The sequence below is a fragment of the Artibeus jamaicensis genome, unplaced genomic scaffold (assembly GCF_021234435.1).
Source record: "Artibeus jamaicensis isolate MK-2021 breed Jamaican fruit bat unplaced genomic scaffold, CSHL_Jam_final contig_233, whole genome shotgun sequence".
Taxonomy (NCBI): Eukaryota; Metazoa; Chordata; class Mammalia; order Chiroptera; family Phyllostomidae; genus Artibeus; species Artibeus jamaicensis.
Window position 1 is genome coordinate 65005012 of NW_026521486.1, and position 22945 is coordinate 65027956.

General features: G+C 38.6%; 1 protein-coding gene across 1 annotated transcript in view; it reads left to right on the forward strand.

Annotated features, from left to right (window-relative positions):
* Nucleotides 1–4805: 4805 nt before the first annotated feature.
* Nucleotides 4806–22945, forward strand: part of YEATS4 (YEATS domain containing 4) — a 32032-nt gene continuing 13892 nt past the window's right edge. Inside the window, exons 1-6 of the mRNA XM_037132165.2 lie at nt 4806–5106; nt 8546–8665; nt 11137–11203; nt 11299–11393; nt 18925–19017; nt 19107–19194. Coding sequence (XP_036988060.1) covers nt 5056–5106; nt 8546–8665; nt 11137–11203; nt 11299–11393; nt 18925–19017; nt 19107–19194 — 514 coding nt within the window. The 5' untranslated portion in view covers nt 4806–5055. The remainder of the gene's footprint in view (nt 5107–8545; nt 8666–11136; nt 11204–11298; nt 11394–18924; nt 19018–19106; nt 19195–22945) is intronic.

Below are 22945 nucleotides of genomic sequence, written 5' to 3' on the forward strand. Positions count from 1 at the left end.
ATTCTCTCCTTATGTTTCATTGTGGGTAATGTAATTATTATGTGCCTTGGTGTGTGTTTCCTTAGGTCCAACTTCTTTGGGACTCTCTGAGCTTCCTAGACTTCCTGGAAGTCTATTTTTTTTTTTTTTGCCAGATTAGGGAAGTTCTCTTTTATTATGTTTTCAAATAAGTTTTCAATTTCTTGGTGTTCCTCTTCTCCTTCTGGCACCCCTATGGTTCGGATGTTGGAACATTTAAAGTTCTCCCAGAGGTTCCTAAACCTCTCCTCATTTTTTGAATTCTTGTTTCTTCATTCTGTTCTAGTTGAATGTTTATTTCTTCCTTCTACTTCGAATCGTTGATTTGAGTCCTGATTTGAGTCCTGGTTCCTTTATTCTCACTATTGGTTTCTTGTATATTTTTATTTCACTTTTCCCTTTATTTTTGTGACCATTCTAAACCATTTCTGTGAGCATCCTTCTTACCAGTGTTCTGAACTCCTCATCCTATAGGTTGGCTATCTCTTTGTTGCTTAGTTGTTTTTGTGGAGTTTTGATCTCTTCTTTCATATGGGCCATAGTTTTTTGTCTTAGCACACCTGTTACATTGTAAGGGGTGGAGCCCTAGGTATTCACTAGCACAAGGCAACCCACTTCTGTATGTGAGGAATGGTCTGTGAGGGAACAATGCTGCTTGCTTGGCTTTCAGCTTTCAGTCACTTCCTCCGCTACCCACAAGCAAATTGGACCCTTGTGGTGCTGATTCCCAGGTGGGTGGGTTTGTACATTCTAGGACCCCGTGGGTGTCTCCAATGAACAGACCACAAGGGTGGGAGTTTCTCCTGCTGCTGCAACCCCTATAAGTTTTTACAGCCAGAGGTTTTGAGGCTTTCTTTTCCCATCCTGGAACCCTGGGTTGCATGGTCTGTCTCACTCTCTAGTTGTTCCTCTCGGTTTATCTGCACACAAATGTGGGACTGCCTGGTCCATCGGGTCCTCCAACTGCCAACTCACACACACCTTCTCCACCCTGGTGGCCCATCTCTGCCTCTCCTACCAGTCTGGATGAATGTTTCTTCTTTAACTCCTTGATTGTTGGACTTCCACACAATTTGATTTTCTGGCAGTTCTGGTTGTTTTTTGTTTTTAAATTTGTTGTTCTTCTTTTGGTTGTGCAAGGAGGCAAAATGTATCTACCTATGCTTCCATCTTGGCCAGAAGTCTTCATGTGGCTTTAATTGTAAGGAAGCCCTAAGAGCACATTTCTTACATTTCTATTTATCAGACTCAATTAAAAAAATATTTTCTTAGAAGTTACTAAAGGGAATTACTAAAAATTATAATCAGAAATGACTAGTATCATTGATAGACATGTTTTTTAATTAAAGATATGTCCATTATGCAAATTATCTTAAAATCATTTTTTAAAAATTTTCCTTACCCAAGGACTTGCTTATTGATTTTAGAGGGAGAAAGAAAAGGGAGGGAGAAAAACCGGGAGGGAAGAGAAACATTGATGCAAAAGAGAAACATCGATCAGTTGCCTTTTATAGGTCCTTTGACCTGGGACTGAACCTGCAACCCAGGCATGAGCCCTGACCAGGAATCAAACCTCCAATCTCTTGGTTTGCAGGACGACACCCAAACAACTGAGTCACAATGTACAGAGCTAAATCATTTTTAATTTTAACAAGGTTATGAATTCTCAGTCTTTACAGAGAAGATAGTTCTGCAAGATTTGTTATGAAAGATCTACCTCCCCATTCTCCCCGTCACATGCAGCCACTTTCTACTCTTTTAGCTTAATATTAATAATTTCATATTTAGTTGCATGCTTTAAGTATTAGGCTTGTATTTCTCCTTCTTGTTTTTTTTTTATTTTAGGATATTGACTTATCACTACAAAAGTTAAGGATTAAGTTCTATTTCCTCCTTCCCCATGTCCATCACGCATGTCACCCTTCCCCAAAGCCCATTCTTTTATGTTATTATTTTATTTCCAATGTATATTATTTTGTTAAATACTCAGCATTTACATAGCCATAAATAAAATTACTTTCTCATATTATACAAGATTTTATTTATCCTAAGGCTAATAACTGCATATTACTTTAATTGGATAGTTTTCTATGTATCTGTCATTAGTCCGACCCCCCAAATCTAGTTATAATGTTTAACTCTCAAGGCTTCAGATGCTGCTAGAATTTTGTCAATATTGTCTTTCTAAAGTAGTAATTCCCAAAGATTTCTGACCAGCTCTAATTAGGACTGGTCGCTGTCTATGCCTAATACATAACTGCTATCCTGGGCTCTTTCTTTCAACATCATCTTGTGATTTTCTTCTTTTTCTCTCATATTTGATATTTATTGTGTTTTCTGTGTTTCATAATCCCCTTCTTTTTGGTTTATTCTCTCATTTTGTGGATCATGTATCCAGAATCTTCCTGCAAAAGAGTGCATGAGAGGTATTTTTTTTTTGAGACTTGACATGTCTGAAATTGTCTTTATTCTATTCACACCATTTGTTGAGAATTGGCTAAGTATGGAATACTAAGTTGGAATCAATTTTCCCTCAGAATTTTGAAGGTGATCCATTGCAATGGACCACCTATGCAACTGAATTTAAGGAAGTCCATTGCTCCTTAGATTCCAATGTTACTAGAAGCTAATCTGAAGCTAATCTGATCTTGGCGCTTTTATAACCTGGAGGCATGTGGGATCTTCTCTTTATTTCCGATGTTCTAAAAGTTCACAATGATGTGCTTTCATGTGGACCTGTCTTCATCTTTCTTCTGAGTGCTTGGTAGGATCTTTCAGTTTGGAAGTGATATATTATAAGATAAATAAGATATGGTTATTGTCTTTATGGAGTTCACAAATAATTAATATATAACATGGTAAGTGTTATAATCCCTTAGGCACTATGGAAATATAGAGTGACTCCACCTGGAAATCAGCTGCCAGGTAAATAGGAGAAGAACTAAGAGCATGTAGCACCAGGAAAGGAGGCAGTGGATAGATAGCACTGTCAGATCCTGCCAAGAAGTCAAGTGAATTAAGGGGACGTGGCTAATGGATTTTTGGGTAGAGAAGTCAGTAACTGGTCAGAGAGGTTTCATTGAGGGTGAAATTCAGAAGGTGATGGATTGAGGAGCAAATAGAAACAGATGGGAAATGTTGACAGCCTTTGACAATACAGAGGTAGAAATATGCAGGATTAAAGATGTATTTGGTTGGAAAGGTGGGTGGAGGGAGAAAGGAGAGAGTAAAGGGGGATAAATGGTGATGGAAAGAGACATGACTTGGGGTGGTGAACACACAATACAATATATAGATGATGTATTATAGAATTGTATACCTCAAATCTATATGATTTTATTAATCAATATAACCCCAATAAATTCAAATTTTAAAAATGTATTTTATATTTTTTACCATTTTAAAGTTCAATTAAGTAATTTATTTTCATTATCATTGACATAAAACATTTTATTACTTACAGGTGCACAACATAGTGACTCAACCTTTATATAGTTTATGATGTGATCACCACAATAAGTCTAGTAACTATCAGTTCACTGTACAAAGTTATTACAATATTACTGACTACATTCCCTGGACTGTACGTTACATCCCCATGACTTATTTTATAGCTACAAGTTTGTATCTCTTGTTCTCCGTCATCTTTTTCACCTATCCCCCACCTCTTACCCCCCCTCACCTCTGGCAACCATCAGGTTGTTCTTCTTATGAGTCTGTTTCTGTTTTGTTTGTTTTGTATTTTTAGATTCCACATATAAGTGAATTTTAGATTCCACATACAGTATTTGACTTATTTTACTCAGCATAATATCCTCTGGGTCTATCCATGTTGTTGCAAATTGGAAGATTTTATTCTTTTTCATTCCTCAGTAATGAATATCAGATGTGATATATGTGTATATATATATATATATATATATGATATCAGATACACACACATATCACATCTTCGTTACCCATTCATCTGTAAATAATACTGCAATGGACCTGGGGTGAAATATCTTTTCAAATGAGTGTTTTTGTTTTCTTCAGGTAAGTACCCAGATGTGGAATTGCTGGGTCCCAAGGTAGTTATATTTTTTTGAAGAGTCTCCATATTGTTGTCCAATTTACAATCCCTCCAACAGTGTGCAAAATTCCTTTTCTCCACATCCTTGTTAACACTTGTTTTTTGACTTTTTGATACCAGCCCTTCTGACAGGTGAGATTTAAGTTTGTTTAACTCTCCTCATGGGAGAGCCAAAAAAGGAAAGTTGAAGATATAGGACGGATTGGGGGTGGCTGATGGGGCAAAATCCTTGAAAAAGCCAAAAAGAATAAGATCAGGTACACAGAATGAAGGATTGATTTTAAACTGGAAGGAGATTCCATTTGATTAAACAGTACAAATTGCCAGTTATAAAAACAGTCAGAGGGACGTAAAGTACAGTATAGGGAATATAGTCAATAATATTGTAACTGTATGGTGTCAGATGGGTACTGAAAAGGAAGAAGTTACATAAGGAATATCGGTTCAAGCACTGAGGTCTGAATGAAGACAACGAAAAGCTGTTCGTTGAACAGCTGGGCGAGATTTCGGAACTTGATTTCAGAATTACAATGCTTTGGCGATGACAAGGTATTGCCTCCTGGGGCCATTTCCTCAAACTTTAAGAAGCTAAGGCATCAGGGCTGATGGCAGACGAACAGAAGGGACTCCAGCGTCTCCCGACACCCAGACGACGAAAGGCCCGCCCGGGCGCTGCGCGCTGCGCGCGCGCGTGCGCGGGGTACTCGTCGCGCCTGCGCACCGCGTCCCTGGCGCCCTTCCCGTTCCGCTCTCGGCCCGCGCGCTGGCTAAATGGGCTTCTGATAGCCGCCCCCTGCGAGTAGTTGGCGGGTCCTCCTCTTTGCGAGCTCCAGTGAGTTGTCCTCCCTCGCCCAGAAACTCTCCGCCTGGGCCCGCGCAGGAGGAGCGGGGCCTCTGAAGGGAGCGGCGACCCCGCCGGCCTCGGTCTCTTTCCCTGGCGGCGGCGGCTTCTTCCGTAGGACAATATGTTCAAGAGAATGGCCGAATTTGGGCCTGACTCCGGCGGGAGAGTGAAGGTCAGTGCCCGGCCCGCGCCTTCTGTCCGGGAGTGGCTCTCTCGCCCCAACCTCTCTGCGGGGCGGGGAGAGGGCCCGCGCGTTTCCGTCTCGCGCCTTCTCGCCCCGGGTTTGAACCGTGGTTTCTAGGCGGAGAGCGAGCCATTGGGCCCCAAGTTCCTGGCGTCACCTCCTCCCTCCCATTCCCGCCAAAAAACAAACGTAGTAGTGGCTTGCGGAAAGCTGGACATTGATGCCTAGGAAACAAGCCATTCTGAGGGCTGAGATATTCTGGCTTGGTGCTGGCAGCTCAGGTCACCTGTAAGCAGGGGATGCCACCCACCTGATTGTGAGGGTTAAGAACAGTAGTAAATGTTTACTAAGCGCTTCCCGCTTGCCGAGCACAGGGCTGAAAGCTTTACCTGCCTCTCTGAGTCAGTTCCTAAGGCAATTGTTACCCACCGTGTTTACAAGTGTAACAAAGGCAGTTGTTACCCACCGTGTTTACAAGTGCGATAACTGAAGAACTGGGGGTGGGTGTGTGTGCGAGGCGGGGCGGAGGGGGGGAGCGGGCGGGTGGTGGGTAGAAAGGTCAGAAAACGTGCCCAACTTCATGGTGGTTACGAAGCCCCAAAGCTACAGCCAGGATGTATTTACTACTCAAGGCATGCAAAGAACATGCCTGGCACCCGGGGAACCTAGTATTAGCTTCTTCTGTTTTTAATTAAAGTTAGTATCATAGAGCCTAACATAATGTTTGATGCGGTGACACATTTCCCTCCCACTTTCTCACATCTCCTGGCACATTAATTTTTTAAGGCAGGACCCACCGGTTCCCGATATAACGCCTATTTTTACCCCTTAATGATTTTTATTTATCCTAGAAAGAAAATTTTTCTTTAAAAAGAAATCACCCACTTTTGCACCTGTCTAGTTAGTATAGATTTTTTAAAGACTCTTTATCTGTCATTGTTTTCACATAATTTTGATCATACACTGTGTATGCAACTATCGTACACAGTGCTTTAATAAGACATAAAGTGAGAGTTCTTCGAAAATTTCAAAAGCTGAAATTTAATATAAGGGTAAAAAGATGCCAGGTAAAATTCACAGACCCACGTATATTGCCTAGGTTTTGGGGCAGGTTTTGGACTGATAGGAAAGTTCTACCAAACAAAGGGTTAAAACACTTTGGAGAACATACAGAACTTATCCCTGTGACGTCCCTCTGATACCATACATAGTACTTGTTATGTTAGTACTAATCATGTTAGGCTCCAAAAGTTTGTAAGCTTACGTCCTAGGTGACTTGAGGGGATTAAGCCCGTTGTTTTCAAATGCTTTTAACAAAAATCGGATGTGAGATAGTCATGTAAAGCTTTAAAATTAGAGTTGTCTTCTCCTCCTCAGTAATTGTTATGTGGTCTTGTAGGCATCTTTTTCCAATTTAGGTAAATTTTATCCAGGTAGAAAGTCTGTTGACAGATGAGCCCCCTTTTTATAACTGAGGAACTCTGCAAGTTTCTGCCACACCATAGCAGACACAGGGTCTCTTACCCACTCACCAGGTCAGTGCTCCTTGTACTCATTCATTCCAAGGCCTTGAATGTGAGGCCCCATTTGGATAACAGACCCTGTTAAAGTGTCAGTAGCACTTTGATTATTTAAGTTCTCATACAAACTGTTTGCCTTCTACATTAACTTTAGGCTAACGGGTATTGGGTTTATTTATTAATTATTCATCTTCATTTAAAAGTTTTTCCATCTGTTTACTGCTTTTCCTTATTATTGATTATTGATTACACTGGCACAGCGCTTATCACATGTGGTTTATCTTGCTCTTTGACCTTTAGGTACATTCTTACTATTAAACAGTTGGTGTGAAGTTCATGTACAACATTCAGCACTTTGTCTTCATTTGAATTTTTTCCTCCTCTCCATCATAATCTGTCAACACTCACTGCCTTTACATTCACCAGATGTGATGAGAAACATGTATGTACATCTCGGAATTGAACACAAATGTAGCAAACAAGTGTCAGTCATCCAAGTGCCACTTCAGCATTCATGATCTGAATCCATTTGTAATATTTAACATGTTTATTTAGTTCAATTCTTAAAAGCCCATTTCTAAGCATTAATATTTTTGAAATTATGGGTTTGACTTGCTAGTTGTAGTTATGGTTTTTCTAATACTGATTAAAGTAAACCTACAAATAATAGCATGGAAAATCTTTGACCCTATTCCACTTAAAATCCTCTCCCAAGCTGCCTTTAATGTTTGTACTGTGCTTTGGAAAACACTGCCATAAGCTAGTGACAAAGGACATTACCATCAGATAATTGCAGTCGAAGTTGGCTGGCTATCTTTGTTCCAGAGCTTCACTTTAAAGTTTGTGAATAAAGAGTCTTTTGTGTCTCTTTTCTGGAAAACTCTCAAAGTACTTTACATGTTTTAAATAGACATTTTCAAAGAGGGAACATTGTAATTAATCTGGTATTTAGTTATTTGTATTAATATGAAATGAGGATAATTCTCTAAAGTTGATTTATTGAGAGAAGTCCATGTTATAAGCAAAATCTAGGTTTTTTTAATTTTTATTTTTCACTTACAGTTGACATACAATGTTATATTAGTTTCAATTGTATGACAGAGCAATTAGACATTTTTATAACTGAGAAGTGATCATCTTGATAAATCTCATATCCCTCTGACACCATACATAGTACAGTATTGTTGACTCTATTCCCTATGCTGCACTTTACATCCCTGTGGTTATTGATACATCTTTTGTAACTTATAGTTTGTACTTAAACCCTTCCCCCTTTCACCAGTTCCCCCATACTCCCTGCAGTCTGCCAACCATCAAAATATTCTCTCTGTCTGTGACTTTGTTTCCTGTTTTGTTTGTTTGTTTTGGTTTTTGGATTCCACATATAGGTGAAGTCATATGGTATATGTCTCCCTCCGTCTGATTTCACATAGCAAGTACCCTCTGACGTCCATCCATGTTATTGCAGATGACAAGGTTTCGTTCTTTTTTATGGCTGAATAATATTCCATTTATCTATTGATGGGCACATAGGTAGGTTCCATATCTTGGCTATTTTTAATAATGCTGCAGTGAACATGTGGATACATATCTCTTTTTCATATTAGAGTTTTTTATTTCCTCAAGTAAATACCCAGAGGTGGAATTGCTGGGTCCTTCTTTGTCTCTTGTTATATAGACTTTGTTTTAAAGTCTATTTTGTCTGATATTAATATTGTTGCCCAGCTCTTTTTGCTTGTTTCCATTTTCATGAGTATCATATCCCTTTACTTTCAGTCTGTGTATCTTGTTCTGAAGTGAGTCCATTGTGTGCCTGCCATTTCTTAAAACGGGCTTTCAGAACTCTTATTCTCTTTGTTTGGATAATGATACAATATTAATTGGTGTTTAAATTATTTTTCCTTAAGGGGGTTACTATCGTTAAACCAATAGTTTATGGCAATGTTGCTCGATATTTTGGAAAGAAAAGAGAAGAGGACGGCCATACCCACCAGTGGACAGTATATGTGAAACCGTACAGAAATGAGGTATACATTGTGTTTTCCTATAACTTTTTTGAAGCTACAGTTTGTTTTGCTTGAGGATAAATTGTAATGTTATTTTGTAGTGACTTTTTTAATGTAAAGTTGGTTCTTAATAGAAATGATATGCCCCCAAATTTGAAAGAATAAAGTGAGAAGCTGTCATCTTAATGCAATTGTTCAGTAGAAGTCAATTTCCCAAAAATGTTTTCTAATTAAAATTAAGTTACACTAACAAGAATTATGCTATAAATACAGCACACCTTCTAATCACCATGTCTTAAATCAGCCTAGTGTTCACTCAGATGTTTCAGGAATAGTAGTTACAGTATTTTGCCAAGTAAAATGTGCATACATGCTTTAGTGCTAATTCCCATGTATAATGGGTATCCTTATTTTTCCCTCAAAAATTTGGGCAAAAAACAGTGCACATTATACACAGTGGAATATAGTAATTTTCAAGCGGTAATTTGGTAATAAGACCATAAGAAGAGATGGAAGACAAAACTGTCAGTTATAACCTGACAGCTGGTAATGTTGTTTTGTTACTGAATTTCTAATGCCTGGAATGCAGCCAGTACCTAGTAGGTCTTCAACAGATATTTATTGAATGAATAAACTGTTCCTCTATTTAAACCTTTCAAAGTTCACACAGAGACTTCTCTATGAATGTTCATAGTAGCCAAAAGAATGGAAACAACTCAATGTCTCTCAGCTGATGAATGAATAAACAAAATGTGGTATAGCCATACAGTGAACTACTATTAGGCAATAAAATGAAATGAAGTATTGGTACATGCTACTACCACATGTAGAACTTTAAAACATTATGGTAAGAGAAAGAGGCCAGACACAAAGGCCACATATTGTATGATTAAAAATGTTTTGAAAATGATTATGGTGATGGTTGTACAACTCAATATACTAAAAATCAATGAATGGTACATTTTAAATGGATGAATTATATGGTATGTGAATATCTCAATAAAGCTGTATTTTAAAGAAAAACAAACCTTCAGTGACTATCTGTTGCCTTAATAAAGTTAAAACTGTCTTATGGGGACTGGGTGAAAGAAGGTGAAGAGATTAGCCAAAGAACATATCTGTATAACCCACGGACACAGACAATAGTGTGGTGATGGCCTGAGGGAAGGGGGAGTAGAGGCTGAGAGGAGGGGTCAAAGTGGACGGAAATGAGGACATCTGCAGTAGTGTCAAAATAAAAATAGAGAAAAAAAATACCATGTTTTAGAAGGCACGCCATGGTCTTTCCTTATCCTGTCTCTGAAGTGTACAGCTTATTTCTGTTTGCCTCATCATTCCCTTACACCCTACATTCTGCCAATACTAAATTACTGTCAATTTCCCAAAGAAGCACTCTTAAACCCCCTCATTCTCATTCTTTCCCACCCACTCTATTCTTACTGTTCCCTTAGTCTTAGTTCAACAGTATTTTCTTTAGAACTACTTTCTTGATCTGTAGACTGCTATGTTAGCCCCTCCTACAGTCTTGTACCTCGTACCTTTATAACACAGATTACACTGAAATGCTGTTCTTGGCTGCCCCTTAATCCACACAGAGGTCCTGAGGGCAAGACTCATTATTAGTTACCATTATAGCATCTGGTACTCCATATTGGTAGTCACACACATTTGTAGGAAAAAAATGAATGAAGTATTTCCAAGAGAGTCTTCAAAAATACTTTTAAAAATCTGCCTCAAAAAATGTTCATAATATAATGTTAAGTAATGAAAACCAATACTGTATATCATTACAGTATGATTGTAATTTAGAAATACATATGTAAAAATAAATAAAATTCAAAAATATATATGTAGGTAATAAAAAGTTCCTGAAAGAAAAAAAAAAAGATTAATAAACATTACTGTCGAGTGCCTCTTACTCTGTTTTGCATTTTTCTATTTTTCTTTAATGAAGTATTTTTGAAAAAGCCATGTTCTCTAGGAGAATCCCTTTTATGTGTCAGAGCTTATGAATATGTTTATGTGCTTCAAAATAAAGAAAAGTTTTATATCCAACAGTTTTAGGTCACTTAGTTTAGTTGAATTTAGTTTTACATAACATAATTTTGTTCTTTGAAGTTGCTTAGTTCTTAAATTTGCTTTGGTTTATATGGTTATTTCTATAAAAAATATTGATAGTGTACTATTGTTTTTATGGAAAAAGCAATTGGTTTAGAGTATTATCTAGATAAATATATAAAAATGATTTGTAAAACAAGTGAATTGATGTGTATATTTCTATATATTATGAATTATGAAAGAATTCAGCACAGGCTTCCTTGTTTAAAATAAAAAACAAACCTCCCAAGTATAATGCATGTTTTTTAGAAAATTGGATTCCATAATACTTGAGGGGAAGTGTATTTTATAAAATTATATATGCATGCTCAGTGAATTGCCCTCCTAGTTTTTATATGTAGATGGCAGAACTAATTAATTCCTCTATATTTTAGGATATGTCAGCATACGTGAAGAAAATTCAATTTAAATTACATGAGAGCTATGGCAATCCTTTAAGAGGTACAGTGTAGTTTTTTTATTTGTACAAATTTAAAAAAAGGAAACTGCATCAGTAATTTACACTTAATAATTGCTTTATTCTTTTTCTTTTTCAGTTGTTACTAAGCCTCCATATGAAATTACTGAAACAGGATGGGGTGAATTCGAAATAATCATCAAAATATTTTTCATTGATCCTAATGAAAGGCCTGTGAGTAATGGTAATTTTTGTAAATATAAAATAAATTATTTAGTAATTGTGAAAATGTAACAATACTTAATGAAGAGCTTATTATATGTTGACATTTTTATTTATTATATGTTGACACTTAAGTATGGTGTATCTTGCCATGAGTAAAGATTTTTCATTTTTAAATGATGTGCTTTCCAAAATTTGTATTTTTCTATATCGAAATAAGGAATACAATGTGAACATGTATTGGAAATGAACCATGAAAATTTTATGGTTACAGCAAAAATTTTAAATTCATTAGTATCGTTTGGTTATTAGTAATAAACAGGTTGAGGCCATATGTTGTCCGAATTGGGAGTATCCAGTTTTTTATAGTTAGAAGCCCTAAAAGCCATCTTTCTGCTTTTTCAAGCTGCCATCAGTACTAGCAGCTTTACTTTATATCTTTTTCGTGAGTTGGTGATCACTGACTTTTTCATCTTTTGGTCTCTTCTTATCAGATTATTGCTTGACATTGTAAAAAGTCCCTCAAAGCTTTCACTTTTTATTCCTTAGCAAGTTTGTGAATTGGAGATGTCCTCATTTTAGATATGAGGGCACTGAGGCTCAGAGTTCAAGGCACAGGCTCAAAAACACAGTTAGTGGTGGCAGAGCTAGTTTTGCACCCAAGTATTTGCATTTAGACCCCACACTCTTTCAATTACACTTTCTTTAGACTAAAACCACTATGCCTCTTTCATTTTTAACCCACAGAGTCAGAACTCAGTTACAGCTCTCTGATTTCTCATTGGTGTGCCTGGTATTTAACTAATTTCAGGTCTTTTACCAGTCATCACCATTAATTTTCATCTTGATAGATTCAGGCTCATTCCTTTAGCACCAAACATTTACACTTCAGTTATCAGATTACATTTTTAAAACTGTATGTGCTTTTAAAGGACTTGAATATCACCTGGGCCAGGGGTTCAGAGACTTAGTGTCTAACTGGCTGCATCAGACGTACCTGGGGTGTTTTTTAAAAATTCAAACAAATAGTCCTACTTTCCTGGAGAATCTGATTCAGTGGGTATGGAGAGGGGGCAGCACCCCAAGTGATTTTAATTCATGGTAAGATCTAGAACCCAGTGATGTAGGCCGTACTCTGAGCTGTAGGACTGCCAGTAGGCCATCTCTCAAATGAGAATCTCTGGATTTGTCAACTTCAGTATGGAGGGTATTGACTTCTCTCTTAAGTGAAACATCCTGTTCAGGTTTGAGGTAGTTCTAGTTTTAAGAGAGCTCTACTTTATTTTAAGTTTCTTCGAACTTTTTATTGATAACTGTTTATACATCAGTTTTATTTTCTCCCAAATAAAACATCTGTAGCTCATTTAAATATTTTCCATGGGATAAAGGTTCCAGCATTCATACCATTCTTACTGTCTTTCTAGAATACTCTCACAACCTTTATATTTTGTTTGGTAAGAAATTCTTAAATGTTTATTATTTGTTAGATATTGTTCAAATGTCTTGACACAAAGTTCAGTCGTTAATGAAAATAGTCTGCAAGGGAGAATAGAGCACTGAATTTAGCAGATACCATATTTTGCTGTGTATAATGCTCACTTTTTTGCCCAAATTTTTGAGGGAAAAATAAGGATGTGCATTATACATGGGCCGTACTAATTCTGTATCTATATAAATGTTTTTAATTCTTTTATTTATGCTTATGTGTTAAAAGTGTAACTCTAGAAAGCAATAATGATATCTGTATGCAAAATAATACCCTGGAATACAATAATCAGATTGTTTCTAAATACAAAAAATAAATAATTAAATTGAAAATTAAAATGAAAGATTTTTTTTCCCTAAAAGTTTGGGCCAAAAACGTGGGTGTGCATTATACACAGGAGCACATTATACACAGTAAAATATGGTATTGAGAGAGAGGGTAATGTTGCAAGAGCAGAAGATCTTTTTAATTTTGTAGGATTGCTTTGAATTGATTCTTATTTTGAGAACTGTGGCCTTACTTGTCTATCTCTTCATCTGTCATTCCCTCCTATCCCAGTTGGGAAGTACATTTCTGAAAAAAGTCTTCATATCATGTAATTTTATTATGAGCTGACTCTCAAAGTCCACTCTTGGAAAAGTAAGGCAATATGATCTTTTACACCTTTGCAATGATTAATTTATTAAATAGGTTTCTATGTAGACCTACATGGGCATGAATTTTATTTCCCCAAAACTATTGTAGTGTTCTTTTAGTAAAATGAAACCATTATATTTTTTAATAGTTGGCTCTTGCAGAAAATAAGTCATGTGAAGGTTTATTTAAAGTGTAAAAGAAAGACATAGATAGCTTGTGATTTACTTCTGTTATCCAATAACCTGTTATAGGCCAAGCCATTGTAAAAAGAATGGTTGTTTTTTTTTTTTTTAAATTAAATAAATTTATTTATTTTTTTGAATTGTTTATGCTGTTACAGTTGTTCTATTCCCCCCTTCATTCCCCTCCACCCTGCCCCCCCAACCCCCCCATTACCCCCCCTTTAGCTTATGTCCATGTGTCTCAAGTCCTTTAGGTTCTGTATTTCCCATACTATTCTTGCCCCCCCATCTATTTTCTATCTACTGTCTATGCTACTTGTTTTCTGTACCTTCTCTCCCCGTCTTCTCCTCCCACTCCCTGTTGCTAACCCTACTTGAGATCTTCATTTCTATGTTTCCACTCCTGATCTAGCTGTCCTTTTAGTTTGCTTTCGTTTTAGGTGTGGTTGTTAATAACTGTGAGCTTGTTGTCCTTTCACTGTTCATGTTTCTTTAACTTCTTTTTCTTAGATAAGTCCCTTTAACATTTCATATAATAAGGGCTTGGTGATGATGAACTCCTTGAATTTGGTCTTATCTGAGAAGCACCTTATCTGTCCTTCCGTTCTAAATGAAAGTTTTGCTGGGTAGAGCAATCTTGGTTGTAGGTCTTTAGTTTTCATGACTTGGAATATTTCTTTCCAGCCCCTTCTTGCCTGTAAGGTCTCTTTTGAGAAATCTGCTGACAGCCTGATGGGGACTCCTTTGTAGGTGATTGTCCCCTTAGCTCTTGCTGCTTCCAGGATTCTCTCCTTCGTTTTAATTTTGGCTAATGTAATTATGATATGCCTTGGTGTGTTTCTTCTTGAGTCCAACTTTTTTGGTACTCTCTGGGCTTCTTGGATTTCTTGGAAGTCTGTTTCCTTTGCCAGATTGGGGAAATTTTCTTTTATTATTTGTTCAAATAGTTCTTCCACTGGTGGTTGTGTCTTTCCCCCTTCTGGTACCCCTATAATTCGGATATTGGAGCGTTTATAGATGTCCTGGAAGTTCCTAAGCTTCTCCTCATTTTTCTGAATTCTTATTTCTTCATTCCTTTCTGTTTGATCATTTTTTTCTTCCTTCTGGTTCACTCCATTGAGTTGAGTCCCAGTTTTTTTTTCATCTCTATGGGTTTCCTGTGGAATTCCATTCATTTCCCTTAATTTAGCCTTCATATGTTTCTCTAATTTGTGGCTATAGTCCACCAGATCTGTGAGGAAGCTGACGACCAGTGTTTTAAACTGTGCGTCTGAGAGATTTGCTATTTCTTCGTCACTTAGATTTATCTCCGGGACTTTGAGGTCCCCCTGCGACATTTTTGGTCTGTTCTGGCCCTTTAAGTGAGAGAAGCGGCGCCTTGGAGTCCCAGGTCGCTGGGTTGTGACGCTGTATGTGGGGGCGTGGTCAGAGCGGGGAAAATGGCGCCGCCGCAGCCGGTCCCCCGCTCACTCCCTCACCCGCGCGTAACCGGGCACCCACAGTCAACTCGCTGCCACCGCCTCCCCACTGACTCCTCCGTAGTCGCTCACCCGGTGGGCTGCTCACTAGGTCCAATCCTGGGTTTGGAACCCGTGCGTCTGGATTCGCGCGTCTGGATTCCGCGCCCGCGCCCGGGTCGATCGAGTTCTCCTTTGTAACTCAAAGAATGGTTGTTTCTAAACACAAAATGCTAAAATTGGGTTTTTATGCCTAGAAATATTGATACTGGACAGCCTTGTTCTGTTCTAGAACAGTCAGTGAGGTTCTATTGCTTGCCGCCTAGAGACATAATTCTGGAGACAGGAGTCTGGTGAAAAGGAAAGGGGTCCTTTATTTAAAGGTTACATAGTTTTGGAATGATGGTAGGTTTCTGCCAAAGGGCCCCACCCCCTTTAAAATATCGGGAGACAAACAGCCCTGCCACACTCTGCCAGCTTGAGAATGCCCCTGAATCCCTTTTCCCACTCCTGAAAGTACCGTCCTTTATGAAATGCAGCTAACTGCAGCAGGATTATGCAGGTGGCTTGGCAGGTTCTCCGTCGCAATTCAGCTAGTGCTGCCACTTTCTGTGTGGGAGAAGTGCAGGGCCTTGGAGCGCGGCCAGGACATCTCCAGGGACCTCTGGTCTCAGGAATCCAGGCTCCCTGTGGCCAACCAGGCTCGCCAGGGAGGGGAAAGAGAGGACCCATTTTGGCACATTCTATTTTAAAGACTTGGCCCAGAAATCCCTGTGTGTTATAACACCTGGCTTTTTAACCATGTGTGTTAATATTTGCCATGTTTGCCTTTTCCCCTCATCTGGCCGCCATTTTGCACAAGGGGACAGAAGCCTTGAACCATGTGTGCTCTGTATGAGCTTCTTTCTACTGAGTCCTGAGCTGCTTGGTTGCTGGCAGCCACACACACAGACGTGGCCAGGCTGATTGAAGTTGCTTTCAGTTTATAGTTGCTTTGAGCAATATTCATTCTCTGGCAGCCCCTCCCTTGGAAGGGAAGGCTTCAATCTTCAATTCTGCCTTCGGGTTTTCTCACCACCCCTTGCCTTCTCCCAGGATCTGGTCTGACCACTCCATTACACTATCTCTGTAGCAAGTATAGGCATTTTCATTGCTCTAACAATCAGCAAACACAGCTTAGAATTGGAGACATCTGTCTTGAAATATTTCATTGCCTATATATGCATGAATGCCCCTGGTAGTCTAATAAATTTAGGGGAGGGGCAGTTTTATGATGTAGTTTTAAATTTTTCTTAAATTATAAAAGTCAAACATGCACATGCCTTTTTTTTTTAAATCCTCAGTGGTGATATGTTCATTGATTCCAGACAGAGGAAGGGAGATAGAGAGATAAACATCAATCCATTGCCTTCTAAACGTGCCCTGCCAAGGACACCTAACCTACAACCTAGGCATGTGCCCTGATTGGGAGTTGAACCTATAACCTTCAGCTTTATTGAACAGTGCTCCAACCAACTGAGCCACACCAGCCAGGGCAAACAAGCACATGATTTTTTTTTTAAGTCTTTAAAAATAAAAAGTACAAGTCTTCTGTATTAGTTTTCTTGGGCTGCCATAACAAAGTACCACAAACTGAGTGGCTAGACCACAAAAATTTATTCTCACAGTTCCAGAAGCTACAAGTTCAAAATCAAGGTGTTGGACATGCTCTCTCCAGAGCCAGTAGGGGAGATTCTTCCTTGCCTTTCCTAGTTCCTAGTAGCCCCAGGCATCCCCATTTTGTGGCAGCATAACTTCATTCTCCATCTTTATTGTCACATGGCCTTTCTCCGTGTCTCCTCTTATGAGGACACTAGTCATATTGGATCAGGGCACACCCTAAGGACTTCATCTTGATTTGATTACATCTGCGAAGGCCCTATTTCCAGGTAAGGTAACATCCACAGGCACTGAGGGTTAGGACTTCAACATCTTTTGGGGGGACACAACTCAACCCATAACATCCTCTTTTTCCCCATATCTGGCCCTTTTCCCAGGAAAACCATAGTTACTATTTTCTGTTTCTCCAGAAATAATTCCCATGCATCTCATATATTTAAATCTCTGGATTTGAGTTTTTTGATTTTTAGGTAGTACTTGTCAACTCCTAAAGATGACAGGTGACCCTTTACCATTTCAGGGTTGTCGTTGTTGTTTTCATTTTACTGGAGGAATTTCTTCAGAAAGGATGTCTGAGAAATAAACTTTCAGAGCCATTACTCTCAGAAAATATCTTGATTTTTACGTAGTACTTGATTGTTTGGGTGAAAATTTCTAGATTCCACAGGAGGATATGCCCTCTTGTCTTTGAACAAAGGGAGATTAACAGGCTGAGCCAGCGACAGCATTCTTGATTCCTGCACCTGCCAACTGAGCATAGAACCGCTCTGGGGCTGTACTGGGAGTGCTGGCTCCTACCCGTGATGCAGTTCTCTTCCTTACGTTTTCAGGTTGGGGGTTTCTCTGTTCTAGAGTATCCATCATGTAGTCTCATCTACTTTCTGTCTGTTTCATGAATTTGTTGTATTATCTGCTTGAAATATGGCCTGTGATTAATGTGTGCTCTTTGGAATGATATTTGCTAAGTTTTGGGACATTTTTTGAGGCCTCTGAATTGGTTTCTCCAACATGAACTGTGATGTTTTTCCAGCTGGATTTTCTTTTCTTTTTTTAAAGAAGATTTTCTTTATTTTTAGAGAGATGTGCAGGAAGGGAGAAAGAGAGTGAGAAAAGCAGCTATGTGTGAGAGATAGATTGACTAGTTGCCTTTCACACGCCCCCAACCAGGGACCTGGCCTGCAACCCAGGCATGTGCCCTGACTGGGAATCGAACCAGCAGCCGTTGGTTTTCATGCCAGTGCTCGATCCACTGAGCCATACCAGCTAGGGCTGCCAACTGAGCTTTATTTCGCTGAAGTAATCACACATCGTGTCGCACAACTTTTCCCTTGATACCTTACTGCACCTGTTTTTAAGTATTTTGAAGACATGTTGCTCTTGCCAAAGTGAGTTATCTTTGACTTTTTTTACTTATATAATAATCTTATAGATCACAAAAGAAATGATCTTACCCTCACTGAGCATTTGAAAGTATCAAACCTTTTTTCCCATAATAAATTTGTAAACTTGAATCTTCACAGTAAAACTGTTTCATAATCTAATATCACTTGTGTTAGTAAAAGAATTTGTCTTTTTTAGAAAAAGAACGTATGTTTTAGTGATTTCCCAGTTTAATTTACATAGCCGCATCTTATGTTATTTTTATATATAGTTACTCTCTAGAAATGCTTTGTAACAGACTCCTACTTACCTTCAAAACATCCATGTTTCCTTGTCCCTTTACAGGCCACGCCCATGCCTTTTCCCACCACCTCCCCCTGGTGCGTTTTCTGCGCATCCCTCTCTTCTGAGCTCCAGGGGCCCTTCTTTTGCTTCTGTAACTTGTTCCCTGAGGCCTTTTTTCCTTGAAGTTCACTTCTACCCCCGTGTCTTTCTAAATAGACTTTCTCTTATTTTAAAAAGAATTCATGTTTAGAGTAAATGGATGGTGATGCCTAGTAGGAAAATGAAAGTACACAGAGTTTGAGTAATTCACCACCGAAAATTGTAATTGTAACAGATAAGGTCGTGAATTTGGTATGTTTACTAATTCCAGTCTTTAATTCAGTTACGGAAATGACAGTGTTTCACTGTGATGAAGGTAACCATTGCACAGATGTGTTACGTCTGTTTTTATCTCACAGGTGACCCTGTATCATTTATTAAAGCTGTTTCAATCAGACACCAATGCAATGCTGGGAAAAAAGACAGTGGTTTCAGAGTTCTATGATGAAATGGTAAGAAGATTTTATAACAAGAGCTTTAAAAGCATTCTGAATTATAGAACTTTGAAGTTATTGGGCCTTTTTCCATTTTATCCCATTAGATATTTCAAGACCCAACAGCAATGATGCAGCAATTATTAACAACATCTCGTCAGCTAACATTAGGAGCTTATAAGCATGAAACAGAATGTAAGTGCCATGAGTTCATAATTAATACTGAAAAATAATGTGTTATGTGATGATGAGATGATTGATTAGTAACTTTTAAGTTTTTTCTAATGCTATATATACATAAATTTTTCGGGAGTTAAAAAAATGAGTTGTACATTACTGTAGAACATGTAAGCAGGATATTATAAATTGTTCCCAAAGTAGGCCTACTTTCAAAAAGGTAACAAGCTTCTCATAGTCTCTGAAATACTGTTTGTCTTTTATTCTCTAATTACACTTCTGAGTTCTGTGATCTTGTTTGTTTGTTTTTCAACCTATGTCATTTTATATAATTTCAGATTAATACTGAGGTGAAAAATGCCAGAATGCCACATTGATTTCAGTCACAGTGTATTTCCCTCTAACCCGGCAGTGCCCCAGAATACCCTGCCCATCACTCTGTGCAGCTGTTGTCCATTGTTTGCAGTTGCCACTCAAGATGACAGTTATTTGCCATCCTGTGTTAACATTTATGTCACTGTTCATTTGCCCACAGGATAAGGGGGGACCCCCCCCAAAATGGAATTTATTTTAAAAAAATGTGTATTTATTCTTACATGTTTAAACTTCAGTCACCTTCAAAGTACTCTCCATTTGATGCAGTACACCTGTCAAGACTTTTTCACTGCTCAGAAGAGCTTTGGAACATGTTGATTTTGATGCCTCTTAGTGCTCCTGCTGTGTTTTTGTTTTACCTCTTCCACATCAGCAAAATGTTTCCCTTTGAGAACTTTTTTCTTCTGTGGAACAAAAATAAAGTCACTCAGGGTACAGTCAGGTGAATAGGGAGACTGGGGCTGGGGTGGTCATACCATTTTTGGTCAAAAACTGCTGGACATTCAGCACGGTGTAGGCAGGTGCACTCAAAAATCACCCATTATGAAATGGGAAAACACATTGAAAGAGTCTCCCAAAATAGTCACAGAAGCCCAACTCAGCTCTCACCACAGCGCCAGCTGGTAGGTACATTGATATAGATGGGTTCCTAGAGCACTCACCTAGTGGGGGAAGCCTGTACTATAAGGGGTCTGCCCTCCAGAAGATAATTGTTTTGTTTTAGGTTTTTGCATCCCGTCTCATAGGTATTGATTACTAGTTTTATGCTGGGCATTGTTCAAGGTTCTAAGGATAGAGCAGTGTCCAAACCAGACAAAAAGGCCTGTTCTCATGGAGCTCACATTCTAGTGGTAGAAAGACAGATTTTATAAAGTGTAATGTAGTGATTGGATGGCATGGAGACAAGTAAAGCAGGGAAGGAAGCGCCTTTGGTGGGAGGAGATGATGATGGGCAGTTTTTAAAGATCAGGTCACAAAAGGCTTTCTGAGGTTGTAGGATTTGAGTGAATACCTAAAGGAGTAAAGAATGTGATCCTTGGAGCTGAGATAAGAATGTTATGTGTAGAGGGAGCAGCAAGGACAAAAGTCCCGAGGCAGGAGCGGGCTAGGCTTGTCAGAAACAGTAAGGAGCCAGTAAGATTGGAGTAAAGTAAACAAGGGGACAAGAAGTCAGGGGTGAGGCCAGAGAAGTTAATAGGGGACCAGATCATGTAGAAATCTGGGGATAACTGAGGAATTCAAGGGGGGGTAAAGGACATGTAAAGTCATTTGTGGGTTTTGAGCCAAAGAATGAAAATACAGGACTAACATTAAAAGGTCAATCAGCCTGGCTGCTGTGTTGAGAATAGACTATAAGGCAGAAAAGGAAGAAGCAGAGAGGCCATTAAAATAACCTAGATGTGATAGAATGGTGGGTGGTAGCAGAGTGATAGCAGTGTAGGGTAGTGAGGAAGGGTCATATTCTGGATCTATTTTGAAGATAGACACAATGGGATTTGCTGATGGTTTGAATAAAAAGATAGAAGAACAACAGCCAAGAATGACTCTTAAGGTTTGGGGCCTAAGAAACCAAAAAATTGTCATTGCTTTCTCTAGGGAATGGGGGAAGTCTGGGAGGGGCAGGCTTTGGGGAAAGATTAGTTAATACAGTTTTGGACATGTTGGCTCTAAGACATCTAAGTGGTTACATTGAGAAGGCAGCTGCACCCAAAAGTCTAGTATTCAAGGAGAGGCTGAAGACAAAAATTTAGAAGGTAATAAATAGATGGATTTGTAATTTGCGAGACCCAACAATCAAAGGAGTGAGTGAAATAGAAGAGGTCCAAGGACTGAGCCATGATCACTGCAACATTTAGAGATTTAAGGGGGTGATTAGCAAAGGAAATGAAAAAAACGAGTATGGAGGAAGAAAAACCAGATGCCTATAATGTCCTACAGCCAAGGGTAGAAAGTACATCAAGAAATCATCAGCCACGTCCAGTACTGCTGAGAGGTTAAGTTAGATGAGGGCCGAGAAATGGGCTATAGCAAGTTAGAGGTCCTTGATTGCCTTAATAGGAGCAGTCGAAGGAGAATAGTGAGGACAGAAGATAGTTGAAGTGGATCGAGAGAAACTGGAGACACTTGCAGTGGTAGCAGAAGCAGGATACAGGGTGAGGGCAGTGTTTTCAGGGGAAATAAACCAGTATATTTATAGGTTGAAAGAAGTGATCCAGTAAAAGAACAGGTGGGGGATGAGTACAGGGGAGAAAGCAGTTGCTATTTAACCACGATTTGTTATAGTAGTGTTACATTTTTATGAAACCTATGACTAGAAGCTAAAAGATCTGAATACTAATTTTAATTTTTCCACTTGATAGTCATTTAAGGTTTAAAATCATATTTAAAATTTTTATGCTTCACTTTCTGATTTGCTTACTTTATAATGAACATAAAACATATATGTATATGATTACTTTGAAAAGGTAAAAAAGTACCTAATATGCTATTTTTAATAATGTCCTATTCTGTTAACATTTATCCCAATTTTCACCCCTTCATCCCACTTACCAGCCCATCCCCCTACTTCCATAGTCCATCCCCACACCATTGCCCCAGTCCAGGGGTCCTTCATATATTCTGACTAATCCCTTTACTTTCTTTCAAACTGTCCCTACCTGTCCCCTCCCCTCTCACAGCTGTCAGTCTATTCTGTGATTCAATGCCTCTGGTTCTCTTCTGCTCATTAGTTTATTTTGTTCATTAGATCCTCTTATAAGTGAAATCATGTGGTAAATGTCTATCACTGACTGGCTTATTTCATTTAGCATAATAGTTTCCAGTTCCATCTGTGCTGTTGGAAAGGTCAGAATTCCTTATTTTATTTTGCTGCATAGTATTCTACTGTGTAAATATAGTTTTTTACTCTACTCATCTGCTGATGGGCACTTAGGCTGTTTCCAACTCTTGGCTATTGTAAATAGCACTATTCTGAACATAGGGGTGCATAAATTTTTTTGAATTGGTGTTTTGGGAATCTTAGGGTATAATCCCACCAGTAGAATTGCTGGGTCAAAAGGTAGCCCAATTTTTTATTTTTTGAGGAAATTCCATACTGTTTTCCACAGTGGTTGCACCAGTCTGCATTCCTACCAACAGTGCACTAGGGTTCCCTTTTCTCCAAATGCTCACCAGCACTTGTTTGTTGATTTATTAATAATAGCCATTTTGGCAGATGTGAAGTGATACCTCATTGTGGTTTTAATTTACATCTCTCTGATGGCTAGTGATGTTGAGCATTTTTTTTCATATGTCTATGGGCCTCTGTATGTCCTCCTTAAAAAAGTGTCTATTCAGGTCCTTTGCTCATTTTTTAAAAAGATTTTATTTATCTGTAGAGGGTAAGGGAAGGAGA